This window comes from Leiobunum rupestre, chromosome 3 (genome assembly GCF_980474605.1).
Source record: "Leiobunum rupestre chromosome 3, qqLeiRupe1.1.hap1, whole genome shotgun sequence".
In the NCBI taxonomy this organism is placed as follows: Eukaryota; Metazoa; Arthropoda; class Arachnida; order Opiliones; family Sclerosomatidae; genus Leiobunum; species Leiobunum rupestre.
The window spans coordinates 37,768,433-37,779,319 of record NC_143386.1 but is presented as its reverse complement, the minus strand read 5'-3'; the positions used below and the strand labels follow the sequence as shown (position 1 = coordinate 37,779,319).

At 34.7% G+C, this 10,887-nt stretch overlaps 1 protein-coding gene and 1 non-coding gene across 2 annotated transcripts; one reads left to right on the top strand and one right to left on the bottom strand.

The window, feature by feature from the left end:
• The first annotated feature begins 2,475 nt into the window (after positions 1-2,475).
• Positions 2,476-2,548, top strand: TRNAT-GGU (transfer RNA threonine (anticodon GGU)). Its single transcript has one exon. It is a non-coding gene; the product is annotated as a tRNA-Thr (tRNA).
• Positions 2,549-3,704: 1,156 nt separating this feature from the next.
• LOC149951655 (L-xylulose reductase-like) lies at positions 3,705-9,827 on the bottom strand. The gene is made up of 6 exons (XM_090170099.1): positions 9,686-9,827; positions 9,518-9,624; positions 6,951-7,151; positions 5,522-5,686; positions 5,334-5,454; positions 3,705-3,878 (listed from the first exon to the last, which is right to left on the bottom strand). The coding sequence occupies exons 1-6, from the start codon at positions 9,735-9,737 to the stop codon at positions 3,760-3,762; spliced, it is 765 nt and encodes a 254-aa protein (XP_090026225.1). The 5' UTR covers positions 9,738-9,827; the 3' UTR covers positions 3,705-3,759.
• Between the last annotated feature and the right edge of the window lie 1,060 nt (positions 9,828-10,887).

Below are 10,887 nucleotides of genomic sequence, written 5' to 3'. Positions count from 1 at the left end.
CGAGATTTACCGGGAAAGTGGGCAAATCTATCTTCATAAAACGGCAGTAACCCTTTCCCTTTTTAGAACCGCTCTTGGAGGGATAATTTTTACCAAGCTACGTACTAGTGCCATTCCCTCACCTTACAAGTCCATAAAAACCACACAATGGCATTAATTACTTCGCGAAGAAATGAAGCAGGCCTGAATTCCCTCGTTCATTCCTCGCTTCTTTTACCTTCTCTGGATTGTTTCCCTCGAATAATAGTGGCGTGATGCGCTTAAGGTATCATCATAATCGCGTAACTTTTTACTACAGGCGGTTTTGATTTGGCAAAGGAATTTTGGCGCCTTTTTACTATGCCCCTACCAAGCCCTTTCCCTCGACTTAATAGCGCTTAGATGGGCCGACCAATACGGGTTCGCTGTTTGTGGGTCGGGTCAGGTTCTTCTTTGGCCTCGGATTACCATTCTTCAAAATGAACAATTCATTCGCGTCTTAAGAAATTTCGTCGTTACTGTCACCTAGGAGCAACAAACACAGCACCCCAATGACCCCACGCAAGGAGAACGCAACCCGTCAAAGGTCGTGCATTTTATCGTGTACATTTCTCATTGGTAGACGCTTTAGCGCTTGCTGCCGTCGGAAGGGGAAAATACGGAAATTGTCTTCCCCCCGCCCGTAAAACGTTCACAGAAATAAAATCGCCATCTAGCTCTCAAAATCTGTGTTAGACGCTTTAGCGAACGAACACATTAACGAAGGTCTCAGTTAAAAACATTTACATGGAAGTGTCTTACTTATGAATAATAATTGTATACTTTGCCAATAAAGTACTAAAAACCTTACGCTCGTGACATTTTATTCTTTTAATTTTTTTTGGTTTTATTTTATGGAAACATCTATTGACGATACGAATATTTAAACGTAGAAAATGACTAGTACCATTTCATATCATAATGACAGACACTACGTAATTAAGGAACAAAACTACCAAGATGGCTGTCGTTGGGCAATTTCGATTTACGCGTAATTAATAAACAAATCCTAATCTAGAGCCAGATAAGGCATGTAAATGAATTTTGGTGTTTGCTCCAAGTTCCAATTTAAGCCCAATATCGTGGCATTTGCTTAGGTACAACTACACTTAACTTTATTTTTAATTTTTTGCAGCCATTTTCTAAGATGGCGGACATTCAAACGAGTGAAGTAGCTTGAGGGATCTTAGAGCGAATTGAAATTTTTTCTAACCTGGTCGTTTTTTATTCGCAATACGTAGTTAGAAGTGACTATTATTTATGAGAACAAAAAGTGCAGACTTCAGAAAAATCAATTTAATTTTTTTCGTGTGTGTCCTTCTAAACTTTTTTCAAATGATATCTGCTTCGGAAAAATGGTCTTTCTAATTTAAGCTTCTATCTTGGAAGGAATAGACTTTTATCGACTTGAACGGATTTACAATTTGCCTATTGATCAGTAAACGGTTTCCTCAACTTTCAAAATTAAGGGCAGTTAATAGCGTTGTTTTATTTTTGTCCGATTAACTGAAGTAATTCTGTTTAGCATTTGGTCCGACTTAATGAGTCTTCTATTGGAAATAAATCAGTGGAATAATTTTATTCGCTTCTTTCAACCGTCACTTACAATTTAAGGAAAAGTGGGAACTGCCTCCGACCAAAAAAGGTAGAAACATTAATGAAACAAAAATCAATTCTTTAATGCTCCTCGAATTGCCGCGAGCAAACATTTCGGGGGACGAAATTAAAACGAATTTGGAAGGGAATTGCGAAGGACAGATTTTTTTGCGCTTTAAACAAATCGCCGAATAAATTCCGTTGACACTAATTGCCCTTTTTGCTCATTCGCGTCTTTCGAATCCTTTCGAGAAGAAATTCAAGAAGCACCAGGTTTCGGCCGCCGGAAGACACTTTCAACGCACTCGAGGAAATTCTCCAATTGGAGAAGAGGATGCTTCATTTTAGAATTGATTTGCTGCAGAGTTTGGAGAAAATTAGCTAGCGATTTATATAAACTAATTCTTGTAAATTGGTAGATTGTAATAACATAGAGATAATTTAATTTTTATTATTACGCAGGAATTAATATAATCATGGACACTGTATCTCTAACCGGACATGAAAAGCAGCCTAAAAGAGGTACCCCCTCACTGTCCGTTTGCGGCCTTCTTCGTATTAGCTGAAATAGTCGGCCGTACTCGATTTGCAGGGCCGTCAAGGTCATTCGAAAGAATGTAAACCTTATTTCTTTATCGTTCGAAATGCGCCATCTACTGGGGATTCGCTAGGTATTATGGGTATCAACATTTTCGCGATTTCTGTCTGCTTAGCTAGGACTGTATAAATCGTCTGCTACTTAAGTTATCGGTAAGGTTAAATGCTACGGCACCGTCAACAACGGGTTAAATATATCCCGTCAATAATGTGAACCAGATCGAGTCATTCTTAAATTGGATGTCCGAGACCTGATTATTCGTGGCCTCGGTAGTCCAATGGTAGTGGCGTTGGGACGGTAACCCAAAGGTCGTAGGTTTGATTCCTACCCGAGGTGATATGATTTTTCTCAGTCACTCTGGTATGGAACAATACGCAGAAGTATTCCTTGATTTAAATGAAACTTCGAATTAGATTGTAATAAGTTAATTCAACAGTCGTTACTGAAGTTGAAAAAGATTTCAAAAATAAAAATTTTATTTTAGCAGTCATTATACCCTTTCCGAGAGGTTTAGTAAACTGAAATTTATTTTTGTTACAAAATTCGGTATAAAACTTTTTACGAGCATCGTTTGAAAAAGGTATTAGGTGTGGTAACCCGGTTTACTCTTCTTTTATGTCTGCTATTATCGGGAACGCAACGTAGTAACGTCACAGCTCAAAGGAGCAGACAATCAATTGAAATAGTTCCCAAAGCATTGGCGATCTTAGTCAGGCTTTATTTTGAATATCATTATGTAGGGGCAATGTTTATTCTTAGATAGCCTACGTTTTCTTAAAAAATAGACATTCGTACAAATCCCGAACACTCTAGAGGAAACTGATTTTGGAAATTTTGAGATCAACTTGAAAATCCAGAGTTCTAGACGAAAATAAGTTCCAAAATCTCAAAATCAGTTTCTGATTTCTGAAATCACTTTGAGATTGAAAATTAACAAATATCGGAAATGTCGGGAGAACGAATATTTTGAGACGATTTTGAGCGTTGCTCTCGAATCTGCCTCGTGCAAAGAAATCGACGTATTGAGATCAACGCCGGTGGCAAATTCAACCATGATACCATCGAATCATCCGAACATAGTTGTCCTCTCTAAGTTAAGAAAAAAATCAACTTGCTTCAACTTGATCCATTTTAAATGAGCCGGACTTAATCTACACTATTCAACCCCTGATAACAAAGATAAGCAAATAAACAGTGCATTGATTCGCAATTTCATTGGCTGCGTGTAACGTCACCTTAGTTCTTTTCTGTAGCTTATGAAATTTGTTAATTAGTATTTAATTCTAGTGTTGGTCAGTGTTTCGATTAATTTGGGTTAGGTTCGTACCAAGGTTATATAGTTTGTCTTTTTCTTGAAGAAATATTTTGCAGTTGAGGATTATTAACTAATTAGCGCGTCACTTAGTGTTTAAGCACTCAAATATTTTTGAAAACGAGCAAAGAGTTGTTCCTTAATCGAATAAAAATTTATTTAGGTCTTCAAAATGTTGAGGACAAAATATTGACTATCAACGAAAGTACACGATACTTTAATAAAAAATACAAATTTAGTTTTTCGGAGCTTGACCAGCCAGAACACCACCATCAACGGGTAACGCAACGCCTGTCACCATCGAAGCTTTGTCACTCAGCAGAAACAATACCACATTTGAGACGTCTTCAACTTCTAAGATATGAAGAAATTTTGTTTTTACTATCAGAAGATTATTGGGATGCCTACACTCTTAAAAATGAAGAGTTAAAAAAATTGGGTTGTCTCACTGCAACCCAAATTTGGGTTAATAATAACCCAACATTAGTTAATTTTTTAAAATTTGTTAATTTTTTATGGGTTGTTTTATTAAACCAAAATTAGGTTAAAAATTTGGGTTGGAATCCATATAGAATCTTTTCAAATCTCATTTGGTTTCAAAATTTTCAACAATGGTTAGCTTATTCCTACCGATTCTTATATTTGTTGAAAAGTACATATTTTGTTACTTTAATAATTAAAAATAAAATGTGTTGAAAATACAAAAAAATGCATAAAAATAATACAACGAAACGGACATAGAAATTTTCAGTATGAACTCTCTCGGGGGAGATCGTTATTATTTGTAAATTTCAGAAAAATCGTTAAATGTTTCACGGTTTTAGAAATGTTAGTTTTTGAACGCTACGTGGTAGACGAAGTTTCAAAAAGCAAGTTGTAGAGCATACCCGAAAACCTTAAATGGAATTGGTATGGTGGAAATCGGACATTTCGTCACTGAAATAATTGGTCATGAAAAACAAACACGCTGGTACTACCACGTAGCGTTCTAAAGTCGTGAAAAATTTCATGATACTTCTGAAATTTACAAAAAATAACGATCTCCCCCGAGAGCGTACATACTGAATATTTCAAATTCCTAGGAAGTATAGATTTTGAGAAAAATTAAACGTCCCTCTTAGATATGAAGGTTTTTTCATGGAGAAATTGCAAGAGTAAAAGTTAAATGGAGGACACACATGGATTATTATTTATCAAAGCAAACTCTGTCTTGAGTTTTCGACCCGCGAGTTTTTGTCTAACTAACTTCAACGTAACCAATTTTCTTATATATATCGTATCGTAAAAAACCTAAAACGATATCAATCGTTAAAAAAATGTATTTTTATTTTTAACAATTGATAACTTTGTAGGTTTTTTACGAAACGATATATATAAGAAAATTGGTTTCCTCTCAGATTAGTTAAACACAGACCTGCGGGTCGAGAGCTCAAGATAGTAATTATCTCGAGGAATATTAATACACGTGTGCCCTCCGTTGAAATTTTATTCCTGTAAATTCTCCATGGATCCTTTGAATGATTCATATCTAAGAGGGACATTAATTTGGTCTTACACGAAAATTTTCAGGTCTAAAATTTACCTACCTAGCTACACGGCAAATCACGCGACTAAAACTCAACCCAAGGTGGGGTAGAACTTTTAACCTATAATGGGTTGAGTCTAAACAACCCAAATTTTGGGCTGGGTAAATACGGACCCAGGTTTGGGCTGAATTTTAACCCAGTTTGGGTTGAAAACCACTCAACCTTTTTAAGAGTGTAACAAACGAAGAACTTGAAAAAAAAAAACTAAAGCGAAAGTTTTTACCGCAGATTCTTTCGAGCGGAGTTAGAGAAATTCTCTCGTCCAAGAGTGTAGGATTTTTGTCGAACAAACTTTGCATCATATCAGTTTGGACAGCTTGCGGGTTAACGCAGTTCACGCGGATCTGCAATAGTTATTGAGAATTTGAACATTAGACAATCTCTCGGGTAAGCCAGGTAACACGGAAATACTTGGTGGGGTCCGAGTTCGATGGCCATTATTTGATTGAGCTTATCAAGAGCAGCTTTCGTGCTCGAGTAGGCGCTGAAGTACGCGGAGCCTGTGAGAGAAGCGAGGCTGGAAACATTCACGATAGAACCACCTTGACCCTTTGCCTTCATACCTTTAATCACCGCCTAAATTTACCAGTAAATAATTTTGTTATTTGTAATATTTTAAATAGTTCGAATCACTTTGCGAATGTTTGAATTTCAATAAGTCGAATCATGTTGCAAATGTTCGAATTTCAATAAGTCGAATCATGTTGCAAATGTTCGAATTTCAATAACTGGAATCATTTTGCAAATGTTCAAATTTCAAAAAGTCGAATCACGTTGTTTATGTTCGAATTTCAATGTAGAATCATTTTTCAAATGTTCGAATTTCAATAAGTGGAATCATGTTGCAAATGTTCGAATTTCAATAACTGGAATCATTTTGCAAATGTTCAAATTTCAAAAAGTCGAATCACGTTGTTTATGTTCGAATTTCAATGTAGAATCATTTTTCAAATGTTCGAATTTCAATAAGTGGAATCATTTTTCAAATGTTCGAATTTCAATAAGTGGAATCATTTTTCAAATGTTCGAAGTTCAATAAGTGGAATCACGTTGCAAATGTTCGATTTTCAATAAGTCGAATCACGTTACAAATGTTGGAATTTCAATAAGTGGAATCACGTTGCAAATGTTCGATTTTCAATAAGTCGAAACATTAAGCAAATGCTCGAATTTCAATAAGTCGAATCATGTTACAAATGTTCGAATTTCAATAAGTCGATCACGTTGCAAATGTTTGAATGTCAATAAGTCGAATCATGTTGCAAATGTTCGAATTTCAATAAGTCGATCACGTTGCAAATGTTCGAATGTCAATAAGTCGAATCACGTTGCAAATGTTTGAATGTCAATAAGTCGAATCACGTTGCAAATGTTTGAATGTTAATAAGTCGAATCACGTTGCAAATGTTTGAATGTCAATAAGTCGAATCACGTTGCAAATGTTTGAATGTCAATAAGTCGAATCACGTTGCAAATGTTTGAATGTCAATAAGTCGAATCACGTTGCAAATGTTTGAATGTCGATAAGTCGAATCACGTTGCAAATATTTAAATTTCAATACGTCGAATCATGTTGCAAATGTTCGTATTTCAATACGTCGAATCATGTTGCAAATGTTCAAATTTCCTAGTTGATTTATCTCGAGATATTGTGTAATGAAATGACCAATCATATTTATCTAATATCCTTACTTGTCCTAATATTTAAGTTATTTATGTTCAGTTAAATGAAGTATCACATTGATTTTAGTATATTTTGAAAATTTAAAGCGCATTACGAACATTCGTGTCATGAACAAGGGATGTGAAATCATATTAATTTACACTAATGGATTATTACCTGTGAAACGTTAATGACGGATTTAACGTTTATGTTTAACAGTCTGTCGTAACTTTCCAAATTTATTTCTTCGAATGGTTCGATCTGAGTCATAATTGCGGCATTGTTGACCAATAAATCGAAATGTCCAAGCTCCTCAATCGCCCGACGTGACCCTTCCAAGTCCTCCAAATCAACGCAAAGTATTTCAAGATTTCCCACCTACGCCGTGTACTCAGGAAACGTTAGAACTTAACTACAAAATTGTCATACACGTCAAATTAAGAATACCCGAAAGTACCAAGATTATGTTAGCATAGCATTAACCGCTGGAACTTTGCTCGCGTACATCGTAGATTTTTTCTCTCTTACAATTAATAACAAAACGTAACATATTCTTAGGTAAATCAATGTGATCTTGGTGAAAGTCACTCAGAAAATTATTAATGGCGTTCTGAAAATACAGTTAAATTTTAAAGAGCTTGTAGAAACATTATTTTAACGTAAAAATAGTTTCTTACTTAAAAATTAAAGTAAAATAATAATAATAATAACTCGTCAACCTTCATTGGGAAAAAGAACATGGCAACCATGTTATTGCCAGAACATGTAAGCAAAAACTAACGATTGGACAGTAAACATTTGTTTTTCTATGTAAAATCCTTTGCTTAAGTGGAAAGTCCTAAAATTGTGAGTTTGTTCTTGCTGTAATATGAATCGTGTACCTCTGTGTAGGTGCTGGTTTGCTCAGATTGTTTATTATTAGTAGTTAATTTAGTTTAAAGAGCAATTTAATAATTTTAACAATATTTTTGTAAATACTACTGAAATTAAATACTATTATAAATAATTATAAGTGAAAAATACAGCAATTCCAAAATTCTTAGTTATTTTTTTGTAACAAGATGGCGTTAAAATGACAAGAGAATGAATTCGAGGAATTTAAGTAATATAAATTATTTGATATAAAAAGCAGATAAAATGTTAAAACTGAAAGTAAAATTAAAAGGAAAAAAATCTGTTCAAAAATAGATTTGCGAAACCGACACTCGAACGCACGCCCGTTCGATTCATAGCGTGCGTCCTTAACCATTGCACCGGCCTTTCCACTGCAATATATGTACGAAAAGCAACATACGTATATGTACAATTGGATCCAAGTCTTAACGATGAATTGAGAATGAAATAGCCAGAAATAATAAAATTAAAATTACATACAGGTCAAATTGCTAATTATTTTATTGCACAAACTCAATTTGCAACTAGATTTTGTATTATTTATGAATTATCTTTAAATTTTACTAGAAATTAAACCCGTTTTGCCTGAATGCTCGTCTTTTCTCGACGTCGTTCGGCCATATTTTTTTATTTCATTTCTAGCCGGGAAACCGAAAAACGCATGCGTGCACTGGTGATACGAATATACTTCAAAATGTGTTGCCACGTCAATTAGCCGTTGTATAGCGCTCTTGATGATCTACACAACGCAAACTAAGAGGAATTTCCCCCGCTTGGTTACGTTTTTTCGCGTTCCCAATCATACCCGATCATACACACACACACCCACACACACATGGACGATACCAGCCTATAATGACTCGTATACCTAGTTTGCACCTAAGGGAGGAGCCTATGGTCTCCATGGAAACTGGGAAGGGGAGTAAAAATGTCGGACTAAATAGGTAGCCATTTTGTTGGTCATCTCATCGAAGCGACAAAACGTACGAAAATTAAATTTATGATTTCAAATTTTTAAATTAATATCGTGAAAGGCCCTAAACAAACCAAGATAAGATGTGAAACCCGGGTTATTTAAATAAATTAGCAAATGACGAGTGGAATATCTACGAAAAGAAGTTGGCAAAGTTTATCAATTTAGGCCTTTGACAATTACCTTCGGTATCGAATAAAATGACAATTTTCGGTCTCCATTTCTAATTGAACTAATCGAACAAATTTTAAAAAGGCCGTTAACCATTTTTAACGTGTAACTAAATTCTTAATCATTTGCAAATAATTAAAATCCGTAAACCGACGATTGAAGCGGTTAACCCACGCGTTTTACTAAGAAATCTACATCAGCAAAATGGCGGCATTGTACGGTTCATTCTTGCCCAAATTACATTCTTAGTGCATATACCTATACATGGAGCTGCGTCATTGATGACGTAGATATGCAAACTATATATACTAAAGTACACGATTCATAAAAATGGAAGGCAAGTAACGCCATCTACTAAAGTTCGTGATCGTTTTAAATTTTCGGCCACTTCACTAGTCTCAGCTGACAATTATTTATGTTATATTATATTATGAAGCTAAAGTAACCTTTATGAAGATAATATATTTTAAAATTTATTAATACGAAAATGGAAATATTTCTTTTATCTTTCGGATATAATACAATAATAAAAAATCAAACATCATTTATATTAGCAATAAAACAATAATTATATTAGCATTAAACAATAAACTTATGGAACGTGGTTGTCATACTTGTATTTAAAAGAAAATTAATTAAATTAAACTTTATTCTAACTATCCTACCTTTAAGTAAACGTCTTTACAAGTACAAAAAAGCAACAAACCTGAGCCACTTCTTGTTGTAAAGTTTCCAAATGACTAAGCGTTCTGGAAAGGGCGACCACTTGAGCTCCACATTGTACCAAATGTTTGGAAATTTGTCTACCAATCCCTGGAATAATTTCCCACATTGTTGAATGATAACTAAACAGTTTAATTTTAGTAGCACATACCTCTCCCGGCGCCAGTGACCAAAGCGCGTTTTCCCGTAAAATCAATGTTCATTTTCAGTTCGTTTTCGAAGTTACCGTTACTTTCGACGTCGAGCTAAGACTGATAAATCCTCTGCGAACGCCTCTACGTCTGCCACCTCAAGCTTGGTTTCCACTTGCGAGCGTCAAAATGCATTTTGAATTAAACGTGTTATAACGTAAATACGTCCCAAGGTTGAGTGCCGTTTTATGCGCTAGTGAATCTCAAGGCTAACAGTTCTAGCCACTTCTATTCCGTATAGTAATATTATGTTTTCATCAAAGAGCCCAAGGTTTTTCCAGTACCTCAACGTCAGTTTTTACCTCTCCGAGAAATTTATGTTATTGTACTGTGAGCTTGTGTTGTAACGTGTGTAGGTGTTATGTTTACTTGTACTCTGTGTTCAAATTCAAATTCAAATTGTTTTATTAATTTTTTAGTTGTCGCACATACATATTTGAGGGCCAAGTGTTTGTTTGTACTTGGTTTCTTCTCTCCAACTGAACTTTTTGAATGGACCAAGCGCTGAGGGTTATATTGGCATCCAAACGGCAGGGTTTCCAGCAAATGTTCACGGTATACGTCTTATTATCAATGTTGCAAAAGCGTCGGGTGGGATTTGAAACTGGGCCCTCTTGCTTGGCAGGTGAGTGTTCTACTTCTACCACAGAACCACCGACACGCAATACGAAAAAAACATATTTAGAAAAACAGCTTTCGCAAAAATCCGTTTTCCTTTGCGCTTTTATAAACGTATTAACGCCAATTTATTCATAATATTTTTAATAGTTATAAATTAAATTAAAATTAAAATTAATTAATTAGTTATTTTAATATAAAATTCAGTCGTTGCCAGGAACCGAACCCCAGTCATCTGTTTAGCAGGCGGATTATTTATCTCTAAGCCATTGACTTTCATTGAAAATAAATCATATCACAACCAAACTTTTGCGAGGAGAGGTATATTTTGGCTTGCCGACTTTTAAAAGATTAATTAACCGAAATTAATAAAATCTACGCTTTTCTTATATAAATGAACTAGTTTGATAAGTAATACATAAAAAAATTATTAAAAAGCTATTAAAACTGGATCTACATGAGCGTAAAACTAACTAATAAAAATTCTTACCTTCAAAAATCAAGTATAATTGTAGTTTTTATTTACAATTAAATAATTCAATAT